This window comes from Meleagris gallopavo, chromosome 30, assembly GCF_000146605.3.
Source record: "Meleagris gallopavo isolate NT-WF06-2002-E0010 breed Aviagen turkey brand Nicholas breeding stock chromosome 30, Turkey_5.1, whole genome shotgun sequence".
Taxonomy (NCBI): domain Eukaryota; kingdom Metazoa; phylum Chordata; class Aves; order Galliformes; family Phasianidae; genus Meleagris; species Meleagris gallopavo.
Window position 1 is genome coordinate 597791 of NC_015040.2, and position 24427 is coordinate 622217.

The following is a 24427-nucleotide window of genomic DNA, read 5'->3' on the forward strand; positions in this document are numbered from 1 at the left end:
CCATCCCACCCTATCCCTCCCCATCCCATCCCACCCTATCCCACTGTCCTTGTTTAGTAGCACAGAACCACTGTCATTCAGCAGTGTGAATTTTTGTTACTGACACAACCTGTCCCTGTTGATCTGGAGATCATTTCCAATAGTTATCTAGTAAGATAAACAAACTAAGGACATGCTGCTTGGTCACCAAGCTGATCTGTAAGTGAATTCTGATGCATTGGGTCACTGAAGTATATGGTGAAGATGAATGAACAGAGAGGACTTCTGTGCAAAGGCCTCTTGATACAGATCACGGAGTCTGCTTGTAGCAGAGACACTGGGAGTGCAGACACAGGAGCACAGGACAGGGCATGCTGCTGAGCAGAGAACTCACAGGAACCAGTCCACAGCGATGATCAGCGTAATGTCTTCAGTTGGCAGCCCCACTGATGTCAGCACTATAACCATGGTCACCAGCCCAGCCTGGGGAATGCCTGCAGCACCGATGCTGGCTGCCGTGGCAGTGATGCTGGAGAGAAAGCAAAGCACATCTCTCAGCAAAAGGAAGAATACAGGCAGTCACATTTGCAGAAGCATCAGGAAGAGTCTCAGCACATTATCTACAAACCATTTTGGAAGCCTTTCTGCCCCGGTCACAGAGAAGGAAAGTGACATGTGGGGCATCAGACTGAATCCAGCACGTCCTGCCAGCACCAGCCATAGCAGAGTGCACACAGCAGCTCTGCCCAAGGGTTGGCCCAAATTGGGAATGCAGTAAGGTCATAAGGGTCTCGAATAATGGCACTCAAGCCCTATTAGCTTCCATTCCTGGAAGTTTCCCCTTCATTTTCCATACTTCCAAATGAAAGAGGAACCTGAAAGCTCAGGCAAGCCAACAAAACAGGCTTACCCAAGGGCTGGCTATGGGATCCCTCCCAAAACCCTCAGCCCTTTCAAAAGTCACCTTATTGTGATGATCTGCCCAAAGTCGAGTTCGTAGTTGTTGACTTGTGCAATGAAGATGGCAGCGAGGGCCTCGTACAGAGCGGTGCCATCCATGTTAATGGTAGCTCCCACGGGCAGCACAAACCTCGTGATGCGCCTGTCCACGCCGTTGTTTTCTTCCAGGCACCTGAAGGTGATGGGCAGAGTCGCTGAGCTAAAAGGAATTTAGAAAACACCACAAATCAGGTATGTGCTGGCTGTGCCAGGGGGACCAAACTGCTGCCTGGGTTGTCACCTTACCCACCTGTTTCTCACCCTGCCATGTGAGCCAGAGGCCAGATGCTGCTAGGAGAAAGAACAGTCTAAGCAAGGGTTCCTCAGTATGGTGCACGCTGCATTGCCCGTTCAGACACGGCTTTCCTCAGGGGGATGGGCAGGGGCTGTGTGGTGCTGGTGGTGCTGGTGTAACACCAAAAGAAGAGGATTTGGGGGATTCTGGGTGCACAGAATGGAGCCTCAAGACCAAAACTTCTTTTCCAGCTCTTAAAAAACTCATGTCCTTTCCCCTTCCCAACTTAGTACATAAGAAAAGAATATGTGAGTTTATCTTTTGTGTTTCAGTGTGAAAATGCATGTAGGAGAAACTGATACAACAGCACCCCACAGTCCATTGCTTTGGTTGTGTGAGTGACTGAGGACACTCCTGGAAGTTTGACAGCAGCTGCACACAAGGCAAAAAAGAAGTGTGCAAATGCGTGTGAGCAGATATATGTGGAGGTGTGTGCACGGGAAATAATGCTGGGATTCAGTGGGGTTTGATTTGTGTCCTGAGCTGAGTGTTTCAGGGCTGCAAGCACAGTCACCACCATGTTTGTGAGGACTGCGGGTTGTGAGCTGATGGGTGGAGAGGAGCACACGATAAGGTCTCCTGGGCAGGGAACTTTCTGCTCTGAAATGAGTTGTCTGGACCAATGCAAAATGCTGTTAGTGCCTGAAGTGGTGAGACCTGAGAGCTGCACTGAAGGTGACCAAAGCACTGAGCAGCAGCCACGGAATATCCACACCATCTCCAACCTCACCTCCCCCCGAGGCGGTGTAGCCACTGTACCTTGAGGAGGTGCCCAGGGCTGTGATGAGGGCCTGCAGAAGCCCTGCAATGAATACCCAGGGGTTCCTGTGGGTGACGATGAAGTAGAGCAGCGGCAGGATGCAGAGGGCGTGAATGAGGAGCCCGACGATGACAGTGAGGGTGTACATCCCCAGCTGGCCCCCCATCACCGCCAGGTCATCCATCTCCAGGATTTTGCCAGCAATTAGAAACATGATCCCAACTGGGGCGTACCTGCGGATGAAACACATGGACAGTGCTCAGAACTGGTATCCCCATCTCCGTACCTGCTTCAGTGCATGCTTTCTGGGCACATCCTCCATAAGCCAGCACACCAGGAGCATGTTGGTTGGTGGACTGTACTGCTGGTTTCTTTTCTGGCAATGTGGAGAGATCTCAGAGTCAAAAACCAGCTGGGTGCACAGCTTGGGCACTGGTAGAGGTTTCTTCCTACTTCCAGGTTCCTATATCTCTCCTCAACATTGCTTGTGGCATTGCTGGGGGGTTATAAGGAACCCTCACAGTCCCTTCCTTTCCTAGCAGAGCTTGGGCTGAGGGGATCTTTTTCACTGAGAGGCACAGTTACAGAAGTAAGAAGGAAATGGGTGTAAAAGCAAGTGTCCTGTGTGCCTAGCAATATGCCTCGTTATCTTTAGAGGTTCTCGTGCAGGGAAGAGGAACATACAGAGCACCCACAGCTGGTGTGCTGAGGACTGGGACAACAATCTGTGAAGGCAGCCGTGGTTTATGTGCAACCTCTTTCTGAGGCATGCTGCTACCCTTCCCATTTCTTCTAGCTTTTTCTCCCAACAGTGCATCTCATGAGCAGCAGAGGGTCCAAGGGAAGGAAGCCATAACACAGGCAAGGGAATTATCATGGGCACTGAACTAAATGAACAAATAATTGGACCGAAGGAAATCCCAGCTCCATGGCCACCCCTCTCAGGGCTTGGCCTCTACAGCTCAGGAGCTCACATGCAACTCATGCACAAAGCTCAGAGGTCCACATGCCAAACTCCAACTTAGCCTGGGAGGTTTGGAAAAGTTTCAGGAAAGGATTTCACAAATATTTCATTTCCTCTGACCTTTTTCTTGGAAGACATTCTTGGCTGCAGGTTGTGGCCAGATCTCTCCAGGACAAAGCAGCTCCTGGGAGATGTTCTGCAGGCTGTGGCTCCAGGAAGGCGTGCGGGGGGGACAGTCCTGCCTCCTGCACCAGCAGTGTTTTGGTGAGGCAGGGGATGTCTTCAAACATTACCTAATGTATTTGCACAGGCCATTTCCTGAGCATAACCAGTGTCCAGCCCATCAGAATTCTGCCTTTTCAGGTAGTTGAAGGTAGCTTCAAATGGTCTGTGAGAATAAAGAGTGTGCAGGTCCTCTTCTTCCACTCTGCTCTCCCTTCCTTTGCCCTTGAGCAACTCTTGTCTCCCCTTAGGAAAGCAAGGCCCCAGATTCTGGCTCATCCATGGAGGAAAAGATGCCAGAGGGGCTGGGGCTCCCAGGCAGTGCATGGCTCTGCTGTGAGCTCAAGGTTGCTCTTGCCCCGTATCTCTGTCTGTGTAAGGCCATCTCCTGTGCCTAGGATGTTTCTCTGCAATACAAGATTGCCACTGGGACACCAGGGAAAGAAAGCTGGAGTGACTGAGAATGGGGGAGAAGATGTGGAGCTGACAGATCCTTCCCTGTCAGGCATTTCCACATGTTCTGCCAGTCCCATATCTCTCCAACAACAAACTGCCATTCAGAGCTTGAGCCACAGACAGGTAAAGAGCTTAACAACAAGATTTGGTAAAATCCTGCTTACTAAGAAGACTTTTTGCAGCAATGCCTTCCTTGTCTGGACCATGTAGTGCAGGCATAAGAAGCAACAAGGAGCTGAGATCTGGAGGAGGTGGGATCTGGGAGACCTCCAGCTGAAAAGCAGTAACTTGGAGTTGATCCTGTCAACCCAGCTCAGCTTTCGGAGCTAAGGCATGAGAGTGCTGCCCTGAGGGGCAGGAAACTGGCAGCAGTGACTGTGATTCAGCTAGCTCAGGCTCCTGGAACACAGCTGGAAGGAAAGCTTTCTGTGGGAAAGCCTCATGCCCTACGCCTGCTGGTAAGGCTGAGAGATCTTCCACTTCAGCTTTCTGGTCATCCAAGGATGTTTCCAGCAGCCTCGGGGAAAGCAAGTCCTGGTGTACCTGATATTTCTAAGGTAAAAACAAAACAAACAAACAAAGAACAACAGGAAATGAAATGTGAACAAATATCCCATCCAGACTTTTCTCTCCAGCCTGATGGAGCCAAAGGAGAGCTGTGCCCATCTACTTTTCCTATGCACGTCATCCTTAAAGCTACTCCATTTCTCATCAGGTCAGCGGAAACTGCACCTGCAGACCTCCTGCTCCAACCGGCCGTGCTCCTCACCAGATGATAATGGCCACCAGCCTCATGATGGCTTCGTTGAGGCAGTTAAAGAACTCCCGCAGGGCCCGTCCCTTCTGCTTCATGCTGCCGATCACCAAACCGAAGCACATGGAGAACACTACCAGCCCCAGAGCGTTCACCCCATTGGCTGAGCCCGGGATGGGAATGACTTCTTCAAAGGTCAGCACCTCGGAGATGGTCCCCAGGGCATGTGTGACATTCTCCAGGATGCCGGTGGAGTTCTCAGGCGCGGGGAGCTGAGTGGTTGCCATGCTTGCTGTGAGATTGCTGCTGTGAAGGACGGTTCTGGTGAAGACTCTGGTGCTGTACTGCGTCTTGTACTGAAATGACAGAGATTGTCAGATGCACTCCCAGGCCCTCGCTCAGGAGCTCAGGACAGCCAGGCTGTCGTACCTCTGCCCAAAGAACAGAGAGAACTGCAAGTCATCACTGACCTCAGTGGGACACTTGCCATGAATGTTCTCAAACTCCCAGTTTTAATGTTTTGGCTGAAAAGTTCACAGAGCCTAAGGTCAAAAGAGAGCACTGGAGCATCTGAAGAACTGCATCTAGATGCCACCTACTGACTCATGTATGACCAAAACATCCCCCTTTTTTTAATCTCAATTTCAAAAGCCAGAGTTCCATTCTGCCCTAGGTAGTTTGTTTCAAAGTTGAAATCTGCATCAAATTCTCCATTTGAACTCTTGCTTTCATTTTAAGTCACTGTTACCTTTAAGTCCATATCTACTCTTTGGTCTTAAGATTAAGGAGATTGTTCTCTCCTTTGGATGTATCTATAATCTTGCAAGTCAGATGCTCTATCTTTACTTGATGGACTAAACAGACAGATCCCCCAAAGTTGTTCACTTGTATCTAATCCTTTATCAGTTCTTCTCTGTACTGCAGTTGTCTCCTATATCTTCTAATTTTTACAACTCTAAAAATGAGATTATTTAATCCACATGCAACATTTCTCTTTCTAGTGAGAGATACCAACATGAAATGAACAACTTCCTTCTTTCTTTGGTAATCCAGGACTGACACAGGACCATTTAACTGCAGGATAAAGGCTCATGGTCACTTGCTTGGGGAATGCTACAACACAGACTGACTAGAATTCCTCCTTGAGTGCTTAAAATTAGGGAAGCACTAAGGCAGTATAAAAGAAATCCCTGTAATCACCCTTCATTGGATTACTGTGGAATATATGCTACTGCACAGTGCACAAAGGGAGGCCGTAGGTCGGGTGGGATCTCGTACCTGTTTGAAGCAGGCTTCTACCAGGTTGGGTGGGAACATGTTCCTGCAGATAAAACAAGAAAAGAGTTATTGTCCTGTCTGACATCCCAGCAAACGTGGGCTCCATGGCCAAGGCCTCTGTCTGAAAGCAATACTGTTTGTCACAACAGCCACAGTGCCAGCCTGTGGAGCAGACTGGCCCTTTCTGTCTGGCTGAAGATCTGGAGCTGATCTGGAGCTAGATGACTTTTCTAACATGCATACAAAATCCTAAAAAGTCGAAGCAGGGTGAGCAATGAAGTAATTTGCAGGTATGCCTCAGAAATGATCCTTTCCATCTTTCTGGCTTATTAAGCACAAGTCACAGATTGCAGGAGCAGTTGGAACGGCCCTCAGGAGGTTCACCTTGAACCATTGCAGACGCTACATTTGGCTCTGGCTCTGTCTAGCCAAGCCTTGAAAACTTCCAGGGACAGAGATCTCCCACATCTCTGCTAAGCTGCCCTAGGGCTGCACCACAGTCCTGGGCGAAAAGATATCCTAATGTACCACTGTCCCCCCCAAGCCAATATTTCTGGTTTGCACATTTTGTCAAGATTTCTGCCACTTCAGAGGGGAGTTTGGCTCTATCATCTTTGTAGCTGTGCCGAAGTAGCTGTTTGCTGCTATTAGATTGTGCCTTGGCCCCCACGTTGAAGCAGGTCAGCTCCCTCAGCCTATCCTCACAAAGCATGAAGTTCAATCTGAATGGTTTCTTTTTTGACTCCATCCTATCATTCTCAGCTGAACCCAGAGCATCCAGCAGCCAGCTTCATTTCTTCTGGGTGTCTTCTGACTGGTTTCCCATTCTGCAAAGTTGGTGCTTAGACATCATGACCAGTCACTTGGTTCCTGGATGGTAGCACTGGCTGGAGACTTTCACTGGGACATGGGTTCATTGCAAAAGCATCATCAGAACTCACTGAATCTTGAAAAAGTACCATGTTGCCATGTTCTCAGCCTCATCTCTACAGCACTCATCTGATCTCTGTTATCCTGTACCTCAGAAACGAAGCTTCATGTCACAGCTGGCTGCAAAAGGTCATGACAACGGGGGGGTCAGACAATATATTGGGTATCATTTCTTCAACTTGCTGGATACTTGGGGCAGTCTTTATTAGGTGGATCTCTGAAGTGCACATGGTCATTGCTAATCCTGCTTCCCACATTTCCATTACAACTATTTTTCAATCTGACTGTTTTCCAGTCCTTTCAGATTATTCTGTGCAAACACTGTACTGTGAGGTGCTCCTTTTCTTCCCAAACAGGAGAGACTCTTAAGTAAAACGAGCAAGAAATGAAACAATGTCAGACGTAACACATCTCAGAAATTCCAGTGGAGAAGTGACACTGGATCCTTGTGCACTCGTCAGGTCTCAGTCCACTTCTTAGTTTGATAGCCTTTGGATTAAACTGATCTTGTCAAAGCAACACGTGGACTCCTAACAGAAGGGCAGGACTCCAGGGCTGCAGACCAAGCATTGTATCTCAGAGTGACAAAGCTGGGTAACCACCTTGCATCCTCCAAGCCTGGGTTCAAATGTAGTCAAACCAAGAAGTGTTAGCCCAACCTCACTGTTAAATACTGATTTTGATCACCATTATTCTAAGTCGCAGAAGTTACTGGAAAATGGCTGCTGATGGCCTCATTCAATGCTAGATTTCTTCAGGCTGTTCAGCAGAGCTTTGAGTTTCTTCAAGGACAAAGATTCCTTCATCTCCTTGGCTTCCAGTACCCCATCTACGCTACCTATGGGGAACTGTTTATTCCCTGTGCTAAATCAGAATCTTGCTTGTTCCAGCTTGCTCTTGCCCTTTCCCTGTGTACCTCTCAGAAAAATCTGGTTCCATATTCTCTTCAACTCCTCTCCAGGCAGCAGAACACTGTAAATAGATCACCCCCAAATTTTCCCAGGCTAAAAATCCCCATTCCCTCAAATATGGGACAAAGGCTGCAGCTCTGCAGGAAGGTGATAGGCCTCCCCTGACTGAGCTAAAAGTAGCATATTCAGAAAGACTCAGCAAAGACCTCTTTCCCTGGCTGTATATACCTAAAGCTGTGGCGTTTCAAAGGGATGTTCAGTGGAAGAGTCTGCTCTCACTGATATGGACTGACAACTGGTCCACCTACCTCACCAAGTCCATGAAGGCATCTGTGGTCTGCACCTGCTCAATTCTGCCTTCTCGGTGAAGCTTGTCCTTAGATCCTTTGCCTGGGTGGATGATGATCACCATGAGGATGCCAATGAAGACTGCTATGATTGTGGTCACCATGTAGTAGACCACAGCCCGCATACCCATCTTCCCTGAGGCTCTGCCATCCAGAGAGGCCATTCCTGGGGAGTCAGGCAGACAGACGAGGTAAGCAAGTCTGTTATCTTAGAGTGAGTTTCAAAGCATGCAGGGGACAGGGATAGGGAGCTGGGTCTCTAGGAAGTGCAAGGGCCAGACTTTGGAGCTCCAGGGTGAAGTAGATATGGGGGGAAGTTGCTTAAGCTCATGAAGATGCAGAACATTTATAAATCTTAAGCTGAATTTGGGAATATAGCAACTTCCTCCTAAAGCTCTCAGAAGGGAAATAATGCCACCCCAGGACAATGGGTCTTTAATTCCTAGTGGTGGGATGTTTCACAGAATGGACTGCATTGCAACCCTTTCTGCCCTCTGACGGGTTGGCTGGCTGGTTTGTCTTCTACCAGGACCTGGATGAGGCAGGTGCTCCAGCTAAGAATCAACTCTGACTCTTGGACTGGCACAAATTAACCTCATTTAGGCTAGTGGAAATCTGAATCACATTTGGATAACAAACTTTGACATCCAAGGTTAATCTGAATGAAATCACAGAATTATAGTTAAAGTTAGGGTTGGAAGGGACCTCTGGAAGTCACTTCATCCAACCCCCCTGCACAAGCAGGGATACCTGGAACAAGTAAACCCTTCTTAGTGCTCAACTGTTGGGCATTGGAAGCACTACACTGTGCCCTCCCCAGCCTTGTGAGAAAGCACAAAGCCTTCTGCTTCTCTTCACCACTACTGAACCAGCAGGGATATGAGTGTAAACCATGGTCACTGTAGCTGTAGGTTCAGGCTTGTCATTATTAGCCCTGCTTATCTGAGCACCTGCAGGCAGGGCACAAAGGGAAACTCCAACAACAGCCAGCACCAGACTTTGCTGAGTACTGCCTTGGCTGAAAGCACCAGAAAGCTCTTCTCACCTGTAATTAAGCTAGAGACAATGAGAGGAAGAACCAGCATCTGGAGCATGCGCATCAGCAGCTCTCCTGGGAAGGAGAAGTACTTGATCTGGCGGTAGGTCAGCTGGTAGGGACGGAGGGAAAAGGCCAGGATGATCCCTGTGGGTCAACAAGGGATGAAAATGGACAGGGGTCATAGCGAGCTGGTGGCCTGCCCTCACTCCATCCTACAGCGTGGCTTCCATCTTCCTCTTCTCCCTTCTGCTCCTCCCCTCCCCAAAGGAGCGTAATGCTCTTTCTTTTCTGTAATGCAGCGCTCTAGTTTTCTCCGCCTGCTCTCTCCCCCTCTACGTGTGTACATGCATGGCAGCCTTGAGCTGAACCACCACCTCCTGCCGCTCCACTGGGCTGTTCCCTGCGAGACCATTACCACCAAAGTGCTCACTCTTACGAGAGCAGCGACAGACACAGGGCCCCCTCAGCTCCATCTCCCCAGACAAACCATTACAATAAAACAAAACCATCACGGAATAAGCAGACTTTCCCCCACGCTTACACCCGGTGCCCGACGCCCCATACCGAGCAAGACCGCGGCGATGGTGAAGAGGACAAAGGCGTTTCTGCGGAAGAAGCTCTTGGCGCTGTCAGCAGTGATGCTGCTCATCCTCTTCTTGGCCCGCGCCGCCCGCTTCTGCACGGCCTGCCGCAGGCGCTGCACCCGGCCCTCGGCGTGGAGCCGCTTGGCTGCGTCCTCGTTGAGGAACAGGCTGTTGACGTGGCTCTGCTCGCTCATGGCCGGCCCCTGCACGCTGCTCTGCCTGCGCTGGCTGGGGAGGAGCGCAGGAGAGAAAGGAGCTGAAAATGACTCTTGTTCCCAAGGGTTTGTGAAGAAAATGTAAGACTGGATGGATTCAGGAACCCAAGGGGCACTTCAGCACTTCAGCAGCTGCTGAGAGACCTTTCTTCGGTGGTGCAATGCAAATGACAGCCTCTCCATTTGCAATCCTGAATTTAAGTCAAAGAAACCCCCGGGCACCGAGATCCTATTCCTCAGGAAGTGCACACCACCTCTGCTTTGGACCAAACAAATACCTACCATGAGATCAAGGCATTAAACAGTCAGTGCTTCATGGTATGACTTGATTTATTTGGACTTCCTTTTTTTTTTTTTAAATTTTAATGATTAAATAGATGTTTCCATCTTTATCTGAGTTGCTACCGAGAACAGAGTTTTAAATATATTTAAGAACTGAGAGATGCAGGAGATGCATCGATGCTTCTGAAAGTCCCTTCAGACATCTCTTTGCTTCCCTAAAATCCAGCCACCTCTAGAAAGAAGGCTTTAAGCATCCAGCCTTTGGCCACACAAGAATGTTTGTGCCTTCATGGTACATTAAGAAACGGTACCTGTGCCCCAGAAGGCCTTTCACACATCTCGTGTCCTCCTGTCTGACCTTACCAGCATCACCCCTCACACCTCACCCACTGCTGTCACAAACTCACTGAACAATCCCTTCCCTGAGCCAAAGAGGATCAAATGATCTGCGGGATTTCCAGCAGCCTGTCCCAGAGCTTACTGCCCTCATGGTGAGAAATGTGTCTGCTGGAGGGATGCAGTCTGACTTCCTGCAAACAAACTCCTGCAAAGTGAATTGACAAATAAAGGGTCAGATCCTCTGAGGCTTTCTTGCTCCCAAACTGCTTGCTTCTTCACCAAGCACCGGCACACCTCGGGAAGGCAAAGGGCACTTTGTATGCAGTGCTCCCATTTCTCAGTGAATGGAACCTGCTGTCACCACCACGGCTTGCTTGGTGCAAAGCAGGCTTCCCATTTGCCACAGCGACCTGAGGAGACCCGCACTGATCGAGGAGAATGCAGACTGATCTCTCCTCCAGACCTCCCCTTCCTTAGACCACATCACAGCAGTGACAAGGGTTCCCACACAGGGAAGGTGGGAGCAGCACCCACGCCTGCAGAGGGACTCACCTGTTTTGTTCTCCAGACGTCTCCCCATCCACACGTAGCAGGAAAAAAGTATTTTCATGCAAAGAAAACAAAATCTCTATTTTGATGCAGGAAAGTTCAGGATGAATCACTAGGATGCCATGCTCACCATATGCTCAGCAGCCTTCTCAGAGCACAGAAGGAGCTCACCAGGACCCGCTCTGTGATGTCCCCACCCTCTTGCTGTCTGCTGCCTTTCTCCATCTGTACATTTTGCAATCCAGCAGCCCTCTCTACAGCACATTCCCACTGCATCGCCAACCTGAAATTGTGTAAATATTCTCTATTGCATCAGCTGGAAGTCCTCCAGCTGCTGCAGTAAGTTGTCAAAACACACTTCTTGCAGATAAGCAGTCTGCAATGGCATGGATTTTCCTTCCCAGAAGGAAAAAGGTAGCTTTGCTTTCTTGGTGAAGGCTTTCTTAATCATTCCTAATCAGAGGCTTCTTCAGCCTCTGCTCTGCCAGAACTGAGATATTCAAGAGAGCAGCTCTGGAGGTAACTTCAAGGCTAGATGAGGGAGCACAGTATATTTTGTAAGAAAGCCCAGTGTTGCAAAACTAATGCCTAGTTCCTGGCAATGAGGTTTGTCATAACCAGTGGAATGTTGACCATTTTAAGGCCAGCAGTCAGAAGATGGTGAAAGTAAAAAATGGGGAAGGAAGACATTTATCATTTTGTTCAAAGAACAAAGCTGCTATCCACATAGAACACGAGTTCATCAAGGAAGGTCCTGCCTTAGTGATCTGATCTTCTGGGATAAGATCATGGTGCACGAAGGGAAGGTGATGGATGTGACCGTTCTGGGTTTCAGTAGGGTTTGTGGTGCCATCTCTCACAGCATCCTTCCGGACAAATTGTCCAGCTGTGAATTGGACAGTTCACACTATGCTGGGTCATCACATTGCACAACTGGAGCAATGGTAGAGCTCTAGTGGTCACAGTGCATGGGGTAACATCTGGCTGGCAGACAGTCAGTAGTGATGTTATCCAGGGCTCAGTTCTGCATTCACCATTTCTATCAGTTATCTGGATGTGGGAGGGGAGTACATGCTAAGCAGTTTTTCCCATTATACTAAACTGGGACGCACAGGGACAAGAAGCCTTGGATATATTGGAGCACAGAGAGATTAGCAATGACGTGAAGATCAACAAAGGAAATGGTTGGGTTCTGCACTTGGGATGAGTAATGCCAGACATGGGTACAGTCTGGGAGACGAGTAACTGGAGAGCAGCTCAGCAGAAAGGGGTCTGGAGGTGCTGGTGATGCACGCTCAACTTAGTATGCCTGGGCAGCCAAGGGCAAACCACATTTGGGGTGCATTGAACTGGATGGACTCAAAGAGCCACAGTGAATGGAGTTCAATCCAGTTGTGAGATGGCCACCAGCAGCGTTTCTCAGTGCTCAGGGCTGATTTCTTAAAATACTTTTATGCCTGAGAGGAGGTTGCAGCAAGGAAGGCATCAGTCTTTTCTTGGATGATGAGGGATAGGATACGAGAAAAAAGCCTGAAGTTGCAGCAGGGGAGGTTTAGGGTAGAGGTGGACATTAGGAAGATTTACTTAATGGAGAAGGTGGTCAGGTGTTGGAACAGCCTGCGCAGGAAGTGGTGGAGTCCTCCTGCCTGGAGGTATTGAAGAGATGTGTGCATGTGGCACTAAGGGACAAAGGCACTAACTCACACTTTTCTGGGGAGAACAGCACAAATGAGAACTCCTCTGAAGTGCCTCTGCATGAATGGGCACAGCACTGCAGGATCAAGAGGAGAAAGTAGATCCATGTAAAGCAATACGGCTGCACTCTTGCTGGGCTCACAGGGATGTGGTGGAGAGGTGGGGAGCTGGAATTCAGGATCCCTGTGCAGATGGAACAAGGCAACTAACAGCACGGTGTGCATCGATGGACCAGACCCTGATCAGTGCCCAGTGATCAGAAGAGATGTGATGGACACAAATTGAAATACAAGAACTCATGCATAAGAAAACACTTTTTCACTGTAAGAGTGGTTCAACACTGAGCAGGCTGCCCAGAGAAGTTGTGAGATCTCTGTCCTTGGAGATGTTCGAAAACTGACAAGACATGTCCTGAACAATGGTACTGAGGTACCAGTTCTGGTTGATGCTGCTTAGAGCAGAGATGCTCACAAGATGATCTCCAGAGGTCCATGTCATCCTCAGCCATTCTGCAGTCCCTCCATCTCATAATCATCAACTCAGAATCATTAAGGTTGGGAATGACCACTAAGATCCTCTAGTCCCAGTATCAACCCATCTTCACCATGCCACTCATGCCAGATCTACCCTTTCTTTGAGCTTCTCCAGGGACGGTGGCACACCGTGTGACAAGGCTCAGCAGGACTGTCCCCAGCAGTGTCCTGGAGCAGGTCTATATGCATAATTGGCACAGAACTAGACCTGGTTCCTCACTCCTCTTCTCTCACCCTCTAAACCCTGCTCAGCACTCTTACACCAGTCTGAAACATAAACCAAAAAATGCTGCTTCACTGAAATGACTGAGTGGGGACCCCAGAGGTGTCTCAGCAGGAGTGGGTGCTATCAGTTTAGTGGGTCCTCTGTGAGATGCTCCTCCAGGCCAAGCAAACTTTCGACCACCATTGGGATGTGGCACTGCAGGGCACTCCTGCCATGATGACTGGCTTGGGGATGGTAAAAGCAAAGCTGAAGTTCTGTCATCTTGGGACAAACTTCACTGTCACCGCTTGGGACAAATGGACAGGAGAGAGTGATCCAAATGTTGATACTCATATTGCTGTCCCCCTGCTGCTAAAGCTGATGTAGAATAATAAAGAAGGGTTAATCTAATTAGCCAGTTTTACTCCCGGGACTAGCAGAAGTCAGCCAAATTAGAACTGCCCACAGTAAAGTCTCTCTCCAGTTTTTTTGGCCTCCAGGGGCCTGGGAAGAGGGGCAGCGCAGTCCCAGAGCAGCACAGTTTGACACGGTGCGTGCTGCTGCACTGCTGCTTGGGGCACACTCAGGAAACTCTGCTGTAAAGAGGTGGCACTGGAAAAGCAGAGTCAGTGCCCTGCTCAACACAGGCTGCCCTGGGCTCCCTCCTCCCTCTGCTATCACAACTCTTTTCTTTTTATTCCATCACTGAAAGCCAGCCAGAAACCGTGAAATAATCAGCACTTTGGAGCCCACTGTTTCTCTCGTCTCCAAGGAAACTCTGCTATCGTGTTTAATGTCAACAGCGGTAGGATTTTCAGGGAGGAAAGTCTCCCTGGGGAGTAGCGGGGAAGCACACAGGCAGGGAGAGGAGGGAAGGGGAATCTCTGCAGGAGGAGAGGGGCTGGGAAGGGGCTTGGCACAAGAACTAGCACTTCACAGGGGCTGCCTGGCTGCCCCCTCTTGTCCCATTCCCCCAGCAGTAGCTCAGCGCCTGCTGTCAGCAGCATTGAATCCAGCCTCTGTGCCATTTTTTGCCCCCAGTGCTGAGTGGGACAGGACAGAGATGACTCATGGGCCATGGGCTGGAGTCACCCTCATCCCTACGCCAGTTGGAGCCTTAGCAGCCCGGCCCCTTGCTTGGCCTTAGAAGGGCAGCACCCACTGAAGGCAATGACACCAAAGTGCCTACGCTGAAGGTTTCCATTCGCCAGCCCAATTGGGGTGGGCTCAGCTATTGCTGAGTTGCTATAGCAGCCCCTGGCAAGGCTTTGCACTCGGGAAGCGCTGGGGTTTGCCCATGTTCATCTCCCAGCTCCTTGCCAGCCAACCCATCCCTCTGCAACAGGCGCCACAGGAGAGCAGATCTGCCCGGGCCCAGCCATGGGTGCTGGGACCAGCTGTCAGTGCGAGGGGACCAAAGGGGATGTGCATGGGGCAGGAATTCCATCCCCGCTGAGCACAGTGACAGTGGTGACCAGCTGCAGTTTGGGGCCCTAAATCCAATCCTGGGAGGACAAGTGCTTTTCTTCCTATAGCCCTCAATCATACCAATGTCCCGTGACAACGCTGGCTCTCTTCACCTGCCCATCGTTATGGCATCCTGCCCCAAATACAGCCCCACTTCTAAAGCATTCCCATGTGGGCAGAACCCTCTCCTAACATGGGACAAGAGCTGTCCCTGTTGCCCCCACATCTGTGCCCAAGGCAATCTCCATCCACCCTCCTGCTCCTATCCCATCACCAGACCGGGCATCGCTCTGATTCATGCATTCAGATTTCCCAACAAAACTGCTCACCTGGAACAAGTGTCAGTGGTCAGGCAGAAGGTCTTTTTCTCCTCGGGGGATTATTCTGAGCTGTTTTGTTCCTTGATTCTCGAAGCTCAAAGGCAGGGTGTAGGATTTTCTCCTTTGAAAGGTACAGCGTTAGCAGAGAGCTCTGAGCAATGCCTCCTGAGAGAGGAAAGGAAGACTGTAATATGCTCAGGATACATGGAGCAGGGGTGGGGGAGTGGCATGGAGGAGGAGACTGAAGAAATCTTCGATGATGCAGGAGACCAGAGGACAGAAGCACCTGTCAGCGTGATGTTGCACACAGTCCGTACTGGGCTGAACGCTATCACTGCACTTTCTTCTCCCTCCTCACACAAGAAAGTTAGCAGTAATGGAGAGCAGGGCAAGCTGTTCACTAAGAACCAACTCTCATCCCCATCCCCTGCTGCCTGGCTGGGGTGGCTGTGTGCAGGAACAGCAGGACCTGCATCCCTCTGAGCAGGCAGATCCTCCCCAGCCCCGCCGTGTGAGCAGGAGCTCTGAGATCCAGACAAACCGACGTGGTTTGTCCACAGCAGCCCAAAGGGATGGACATGTGCCTGTGCCTCAGCCAAATAGCTGCAGTTTCCTGGTGGTGAGTTAGGCAAGTCCCAAGGCAGAGCACATTCACTGAGCGTGCAAAGGAAATGTGTTAGCAACACGGTCTGTCAGGGAGCCAAACTCTGCTTTCAAGGAAGGAGGCACTGCCTTTGTTCACTGATCTGTGAAATGTCCATTCCTGCTGTGCTTCCTTTCAGTAGCTGCCCTGCATCTCAATATTTACATTAATGCACGGGTCAGGTTGTAAGCATCACGCAGCCAGCTGGGGCAGAGTGAAAAAATGAGTTCCCAAATACAAGCCCCAGTATCAAGGTTACAGCAGCACCTCTGTTCCCATTCCTACCAGACACACAGGTCACAGGGAGGTGGTAAACCCCCCTGTTCCATCCCCCAGAGCAGGGGCTTTGCTGTGTACCCAGCTCCAGTGCAGACCAGCAGCAATGCACTGTGTCTGCAGCCAGAACTTGCTCCATAGCCTGACTTCTCCAGCAAGGGGCAGATCAAAGCCTCAGTGTCAGCTCATGGAGCTGAAATGCCCCTGAGCCCTCCGTCCTCGTCAGATTCATTGGGAAGGGAAGAGCCCTCCTCAGCCTCAGGTCACAGCTCCCAGCACACATGGGCTTTCCTGCAGCAGCAGGCAGACATTCACTCGCAGGGTGACCCCATGGGGCTTTGCTGGATGGGCCATTTGGAGCCTGCAGGCCTGACTAGTTCTATCCCTTCCTCCATCTGCCAAATCAGCACAGATACAGGCCATTGCTGCATCAGGAGACAAGGGCACAACGCCTGCACCAGGCAAATTGCTGCACATGACTCAGTGGCTCATTCGTAAATGGAGGAAACAGGCACAGGTTTTCCTACCAAAGGCTGCACAAGTTCGATGAGGTCTCAGCTCATGTGAGCATCAGCTGGACTGGAAACCCAAGCCCCGTGCGCTGCAAAGTGTCACTCACCCTTTCAACAAAGCATGTATTGGAATGTGAGTTGATTTTTTTCCAAAATGCCGCTGGTTTTGTGGCGGCAGAGGGTTGAGGAGGTGGCTCAGCCACCTCCAGCCAGCAGCTGTCCCTATAGGATTGCACCTATCTTGCTGTTAGCTGCCCGCTGCAGGTCTGGGTGATTGGCTGCAGTCACAAAAGTCTCCTCACATGCACAGTGCATTTCTGGCACTACCCAGAGAGGGGCAGAGCTGCCCTGCACTTGGCCAGCTCAGCAGTTGCACAAAATGGTTGATTAATGGTGGTTAATTGTCTGTTTCCACCTTCCCTGCCTGCAGCTCAGCTTGGCTCATAGAATCTGTGCTAATTCCTACCCAGTTCCTTAGACCCCATTTAATATTACTGTGCTTTCTTTAGCCACGAACACACGATGCTGAGTGCCTTAGAACTTCTCTTTCACCAGCTTCATCCACATTTCATATCGACTTTTACCTGTGGCAACTCCCAGGCACCTTCAAGTTATCAAACAGGACAAATGCACCGGCCTGACGCTGCATGGAGCTGCTTTCCCAAATCAGCTCCCTTTGAGTTCCTTCACAAAGGGCCTTTCAGAAAGATTTGTGCTTATCTCATAAGTAGACTAAAAATGTCCCATAGGTGCAGGGCAGCTTGTTTTGCACCCTCTTGATGCATGTCCTCAGCCTGTGCCTCTGCTCAGCTTGAAGAGACCTCAGTCCTAAAAGAGTGAGGATCTGGGCAAAGGACTCTTGAAGTAAAGTCTGCACAGGGGCTTCTGGTTGTCTAACAGGGAGATATTCAGGCCCAGTGGAACAGCTGCAGCGCTGGGTTGGAAAGCATCCAGCAGAAAGCTATGCCCACAGGTTCACTACCTCCCAGTCAGCATTTATCTTCAGCCTTCTGACAGCACTCAGTTTCTCCCAGCTGCTGAGCAGAACACACTAGGAAGCATGCTGCCATGAATCTCAAGTGCAAAAACCCAGGTGCTGATATTCCCCTTGCTAATTGCCATGGGGAAAGATGTGATTTTCTGATATGTTAAGCAATCCCTCAAATCTTCCTCTGCTGGATTTTGCAATTCTGTGGTCTGATTCTCCTTGTTACAGTAACCTTAATTTGGGGGTTGGGATTAATTTTATATCTTGTGCTGCTCACTTGGCCCAGGGAGCAGAGTCCAATTATGCAGCCATGACCTTCATTCCAAGTTAGCAGAGTTTCTGCAAATGAATCTCCTTTGCGTTCAGCAGAGCTGCTCAAATAATGGCATTTCCTTCCTATGGGAAAAGCCAATATTTCGACATTTATTTTTGCCCTATTTTGAAACAAAAAGCCAAAATTTAAACTCTTGCAACACACGAAATGCAGAAAAGTCCTAGCAGAAAAGTAAAGAACTGTTTTGTTGGGGATCAGACCCATGCAAATCTGCTCCCACTTGACCTGTATCATTGCTTCACTATTAGATTTTTACCTTGTTGGTAGAAATGGCAGCTCTCATGAAAATCTCACCCAAAGCCCCACCGATAGGGGGGAATAGATGCAAGAAGTCATTTAAATTCCCTTCTCTGCCCAAACTCACCTCTGACTCTTCCTTTCAGCCCTTTGCTTTCCTCCCAGCAATACAAATTGTCTAGCAGTTCTGCCTTACGTATTTGAAAGATTTATTCAGGTTTCATGTCATAAACAAGTTCTTCCTAAGGATCTTTGTTTCACTTTGCTTACTGTGTTTTTACACTGAATCCTACTCTACTCAATGTCTTGCCCATTAATTGGGAATGTGCTTTGTGCAGTGCAGACACGGTTCTAATGTGCACGTGGCATTGCTTATTGAAAATTGTTTTCTCTATTTCTTCTCTTCCATAAGCAGATTGCACTTACACTTCCGTCCTTCCACCACCCTACCTCTGCAGACCATGTCTGGCTGTACTTCATGCTGCACAGCTTCTCCAGCTCTCATGCTTTCTGGTCACATCCTGTTTGCCAACAGATATCAGCTGCCTCATTGTACATTAGCACAGAGCTTGCATTTGTTGTCAGGATGGCTTGAAGAAGCTGCTCTCCCTCCCCAGCTCCTCAGCCTCCCTGCCCACGCAGCTGGGTGCTGATGGGGCAGCCAGGAGCAGCTTGGAAGAGGAGAATCTCACCCAATTTTCAAATAAGAGTTGGGCTCTAAGGAAATGGGTATTGGGTTGACAGCAACTGCTCTGGGATGGTCTCTGGCTTGAGGGGTGTGAGTGGGTCCCTGGCACCTGGGAAGTCACGGAGGGGAAGATTTAATTAATATGGAGAATAGCATCCCATAGGACAGCCACAAAATAGGAAGACCAAAACTGAACAGCTGTTGGGCTGAGAGGAAGCTGCCGAGCTGCATGCAGCATACACCATACTGTCTGACTGCAACTGTTGTGCAGCCAAGCGATGCAAAAACAGTGAGCAATATTTCTTGGCAGGAATTGCAGTCCAGAGAACGTAGTGGGTACAACTGTTACTTCTGTGTGTGGTTTGTTTCTGAGGATGAGACACTGTGAAGCAGCACAGCCGCATACTCTCCTATACCATGCTCCGTATTAACATCCTGAAATGCCTCAACTTCATTACATCAGGGGAATGGTTTACATGGCTTTCCATCAACATTACATTACATCCTACATGACTGAGCTGTACAAACTGGAGAATGTCAAAAAACCTTACTAATATTTCATGTGGCTTGGTCCAGTGCTACCACAGGTTAAGTCTGCCTTCTCTGAGCTGGGAAAACAGGGTGGCAATACTTCTGCTGCTCTGATGATATATTTGTCCAAATTTAACTCGGCCCATTTTCTCTGGTATTCTCCACATGGCATTACCACTGGCATTAGGCTCTTCTCCATCAGTTCCCAACTCTGTGTATGTGTGTATTACAAGGACAAAAGGGACCATTTGTGATCATTTAGTCTGACCTCCTTTTTTAGGACAGGAATAGCCCTGTGTTAATTAATTTTCTTTTAAGTAGAATATACTATTTAGAAATATTTCTGAACCTGCATTACTCTTTCCTGGTGGTGATGAATTCACCACAATTCCAGGCAAATTATATAAGCGTGGGTCTACCTGACCCTGGAATGTATGTAATAATTTGGAAGAAGCAGCCAGCTGCTGCTGTAGATAAGCTGAGCAGAACTTAATACTAACACACCAAGGGGCTGTTAGTATACAAGCATACCTTAGTTAATGTGGACATGGAAACACCTGTGCATACAGCACTTGCAAGCACAGACTAAAATGCACTTGAGATCTGAGATATAAAAGCTTAATCAGTGTGGATGGTCCTGCAGTAGACAGGACAGTTAGCAGCTCCAGGTTTCTTCCAGATCCCTGCCTCAAACAATTGCTTCCCTTAACACATATTAATGGGTTCCCTGTCTTCTATTCCCAAACCCATGTGCTACTTTTATGGACTTCTGGGGTCTGATTTTGCAATTTGCTTTTTCTTAGAGATCTATCCAATTATTTACCAGCTAACTTTCTTAAAGGAGAATAATTCAATATCACGGGATTTCTCAGAGAAAACAGCTGTGTAGGAAGTCCACAGCCTTGGTTTTCCTTCACTGAATTGCAGAATCCTCTAAAACCAGCTGCTTGTAGCCACTCCTGACAGACTTCATAATTTGTTCTCACCAATTCTTTCTAGGAAAATCATGTTCTTCTTCAGAGACTTTTTTCCCTTTTTTCATCCTTCTGTCATGTTTCTTTGACTCCTAATGTTGACAAAAAGACATTTTTGCCTTGGTGTAGAATGTTGCTCTAAAGGCCAATACTTTGAAGAATTCCAGGTGCAAGCACAGTCTTCCCTTCACAGAGATCTCCAGAACTTGTGTTCCAGTGAAAATTTTGCCCCACGCAGAGCTACAGAAGGCTTGGGGCCTGCCACATGGGTTTAGTGCCTGCCAACCATGTGGGCTCGAGGCCTGCCGTGTGGGTTTGGGGCCTGCCATGTGGGTCTGGGGCCTGCCGTGTAGGTCTGGGGCCTGCTGTGTGAGTCTGGGGCCTGCCATGTGGGTTTGGGGCCTGCTGTGTGGGTTTGGGGCCTGCCATGTGGGTTTGGGGCCTGCTGTGTGGGTCTGGGGCCTGCTGCAGGGCTTTGGAGCCTGTGTCTCCTTAAACATCCAGGAAGAACCCAGCTGTACATGCAGTGCTGGGTCGTGATTCAGGAGGCCTCTGTGTGCACTCAGGGTGCCGTGGGCAGGACGCACCTGCCAGCCTGCAGCATGGCAACAAGGGAGCGATCACACTATATGAGATGCCTCCTTCCTTAACCCAGCATCCTCGCTGAGTTCTCAGCTTTCTTCCTCTCTGTTGCAGACTTTAAAGCAGATGAGTGAGGCAGTGGCCAGGAGACCGTTAGACTTAGCTCAGGCAAGCACACGAAGCCCAAACAGCAGCATGGAGAATCTTGGAGTGGTGCTGGCTGCATGCTGTCAACAGAGCCACACAAACTGTCTCACAGCTCATTACAGAAACTGAGCTAGAGGGAAGGCACGTTCGCAGCTTATCAGGCCACCTCCTCTGTGAGCTCTCTGATCTACTTTTCCAGTGATTGTTCCTGACCTAGGAGAAGCCCCTGAGAAATCTCACAGTTTGTAGCCTGAAGCTAAACGGGCATCAGCAAGCGGCCACGATGGGGAGCTGGGAGCGTGGCACGCGCAGTCTGACTAACCAGCTGGAAAATTCCACTCTGTTGGCCATGGCGGAGCACACGCAGGCACTTAGGAAGCAAGCCTTGCTGGCTCTGTGATTATCTGCTCGCTGGGCTGTTGCTCTGCTTGGCTGCCATGTCACATTTAGCAGGACACCCGCACTATCTGCTCAGCCCTCTTAGCACCATGATAAGGAGTAGCAATGGAGCAGCGTCCTGCTTCCTTTGCTCTTTTTCACTGTACTTTTTTTAGCACTGCTGGCAGTCAGTACAGGGTGACATGATGGGTGAAGCTCCGGAACAGGGCTGCCAGCAGAACCTGCTTCTCCTGTGGCTCTGGCCAGGCAGTGCACAAGAAACAAGTTTGTGAGATGTTTTCACTACTGGCTCCTCTGCTATGTGATCAGCCCTGGACATCCCTGCCCCAGACCAACCTGAAATCTGCCAACTTGTGTAAAGTTGGTAAAATGATGTACAGTGGAGTTTTCTTACTTCCGACTATCCATCTATCAAGACTAAAGTAATCCCAGCATATATGTTTAGCCTCACATTGTTGAAGGAATACTGACAGGCTGAGAATCTGAAAGCTTTCAAGTGCTACCAGCCCCAATCTCTCTCTTTGCCTGTCTGTGCACACCTTTTCCCCTATTTCCTCTTTAATGCTTGTCCTTTCCCTCCCATCCACATGTTCTTACCTTCTGGATTTGCAGCTGTGCTCGCTGTAGGTATGTTTTATCCCCTGTTAGGAAGTGAGAAATGCCTGCAAGTGCCTGGTGGAAAGCCTCGTGTTACAATGTCACTCAGGTCACCCATACACCCATTAGTAGCCATCGGGAATAAATCCCACGGGAATGAGGCAGCTGTAAATCCTGGAAACTATGCTCCACACTTTGAATGTACTGTTGCTGAGCTCCTTTTAATACTACATGCTAAAGGAGTACAGAGGGCATCTCAGAAAGCTATGCATTTAAACAGCAAATCAAGAAACAAACATTATTCAGACTTTTAATGTCACATCCCTAAAAAAGCATCTCACTTGCTAATAACCACAAGGCACCCAGCTGTGTGTGATCACTGTATGCACAAGGAAGTGCAGGGCAAATCTCCCATTCACCCAAGAAACAGTCATGCAGCCTGCAGCAATAACCTGCTCCTGGCACTGACAAGGGCAGCGAGGCGCAGTCAGGAAGTGCTCTCTGAAGGATTTTCCTTCTGTACTGAATAACAAGACTATTTACTAATGCTTCCATTCTACTGTATGCTTCCCCTTAGACAGGTTTTTAGATGCATGTCTAAGTTTTATCCACACATTTGAAATACTGCCTCAAAAATGAGTTGATGGAGGAGGTCTATTACCACTTTCCAGGTCAGCTATTTTAAAATAAGGTATCAGAAGAGGGACAAACATTTGTAGAAGGGAAGTTCGCTCTCTCTAACCAACATTTCCAGGCATCTAGCACATAACTTAATTTTCAAGTTCTGGTTAAAGTGCGTATCTTGCAGAGCTATTGCAGAAAATGTGAAAGATGGAACTAAAGTGAGTGAGGTGACAGTCAGGGTCCTGCCTTTGCTTATATGAAACCAAAAATGAAAGCTGCTTCTTGAAAGGTGCAGGTGTGTGAGCTTCTCACAAAGCCTGAATGTGCACAAATTTTGTAAGCAGAGCAAACTGTATGAGAGACATCCCATCATCACCCACTGCTGTGAGAATGGGAAATAGCACAAAATGTATGAACCCCAGGAAGAAGAATAAGTATTTCCCAGTATTTGCAAGTCTTAGCACCTTTAATGCTTCCCCTGGAACAGAAGTCCTCTCCAAGTTTGGAATCTCCTGTATGGATAACATAACACCTTCATGCAAAATCAGTCAGCAAACCGAGCATTACCTTTACAGGGCCCTCACTGCACCTTCATGCAAAACACCAGCTGGAGTGAAGCATCGGGAAGGCTCAGGCGGCAGCAGGGAGCCCAGCGTTGTCCAGAGGCCAACCTCTGCCTGCCGAGACTGAACAACAGCATTTGCAAACCTCCGGCTGCAGAGAAAAGCCAGGGACCAAGCTGAGAGGGAAAGAAATCCTTTGGAGAGGAGCAGTTATCCACCAGCCCCACACAGCATCACATCTGACTTGCTTCTTTTTCCTTCTTGTGACTTTGACTCTTGCTGGCCTCCGAGAGCGAGGCCACGCTGCTGCCCTCCCAGCCGGGCTGGAAGCCAGTGTGAGTGCAACCTCCAATGCACTGCAGATATCTGCCAGGCTGCACAGACAGTGGTGTGGGAAGAGCATGATTTGTGCCCCAATCCCTCACTGCTGGCAGATGTTGGGCAAGGGCTGCAGAGGGCAGCAGGAGCTGCTGAAGGGATGGAGCCAGGAGGCCTGAACTCAGATTTTGCAATGCAGAGAGCTGAGGGGGACAGCTTGTCCTGGAGAGAAAAGTGACTGCAAGTGGTACTAATGTTGTCTGACGTTAATTATGAACCATGTGCAAAGTTAGAACAAAGGATAACCTTCTCAGAGCACACAGCCATACACAGGGTTCCCTGGTAAATGCCAGATGAGCTCTTTCCTGAGCCCTGAACACCTCAGCCTTGACCTGTGCAGCAGCAGAACAGTGCTGCTGCCACTCTCCCTGCCATGCCTGCTGGCCAGAGCTGCTGAGCTGCAGGCTGTGCACTGCACGGAGCTGCATGGGGCCTGCAAGCACCCTGCTGGGAATGCAGTCCCACAGTGCTCAGCCAGTACTGCGCTGTGTGATTCACACTGCCTACATGCCAACGCATGGGGCTGTTGCCCACACTTGTTTCAAGATATCAACCACTTTGTGTCTTTTGGTGATTCTATGGAATTGCAGGGGCACCTCAGCTCTGAGGAGGAAGTTGTGCAAGAAGTAATCAGACTGTAAGAGTTTGGAATGCTTTTGCATGATTTTGCAACACACTGGGCTAGCTGCAGCCTATCTGCAAAGCTCTGTGTTAAGTGAGAAACTGGGACCTCAGGTGCACTTTTGTGCAATGCAGTCTTCAAGAGCTTCATCAGGTAGTAAAGAAGCAAGCAGAGAAAGGATTAAGAGATAAAGATAACTCAAGTATGGC

The 24427-nt window shown here is 49.2% G+C and overlaps 1 protein-coding gene across 6 annotated transcripts in view; it reads right to left on the reverse strand.

The window, feature by feature from the left end:
* The window catches only part of SLC1A6 (solute carrier family 1 member 6), a 29301-nt gene extending 5727 nt beyond the window's left edge, over nucleotides 1-23574 (reverse strand). The window contains exons 1-11 of one of the 6 annotated variants that reach the window (XM_019609978.2): nucleotides 23223-23574; nucleotides 15133-15288; nucleotides 10907-11186; nucleotides 9499-9746; nucleotides 8941-9078; nucleotides 7857-8061; nucleotides 5708-5750; nucleotides 4445-4785; nucleotides 2033-2266; nucleotides 944-1138; nucleotides 374-508 (exon numbers count right to left, since the gene is read on the reverse strand). In XM_019609978.2, coding sequence (XP_019465523.1) covers nucleotides 374-508; nucleotides 944-1138; nucleotides 2033-2266; nucleotides 4445-4785; nucleotides 5708-5750; nucleotides 7857-8061; nucleotides 8941-9078; nucleotides 9499-9712 — 1505 coding nt within the window. In that variant the 5' untranslated portion in view covers nucleotides 9713-9746; nucleotides 10907-11186; nucleotides 15133-15288; nucleotides 23223-23574. Of the gene's footprint in view, nucleotides 1-373; nucleotides 509-943; nucleotides 1139-2032; nucleotides 2267-4444; nucleotides 4786-5707; nucleotides 5751-7856; nucleotides 8062-8940; nucleotides 9079-9498; nucleotides 9747-10906; nucleotides 11187-15132; nucleotides 15289-22031; nucleotides 22162-23222 lie in introns of those variants that run through there. The other 5 variants (XM_010724759.3, XM_010724758.3, XM_010724756.3 and 2 more) reach the window with 5 other exon arrangements.
* Nucleotides 23575-24427: the final 853 nt, after the last annotated feature.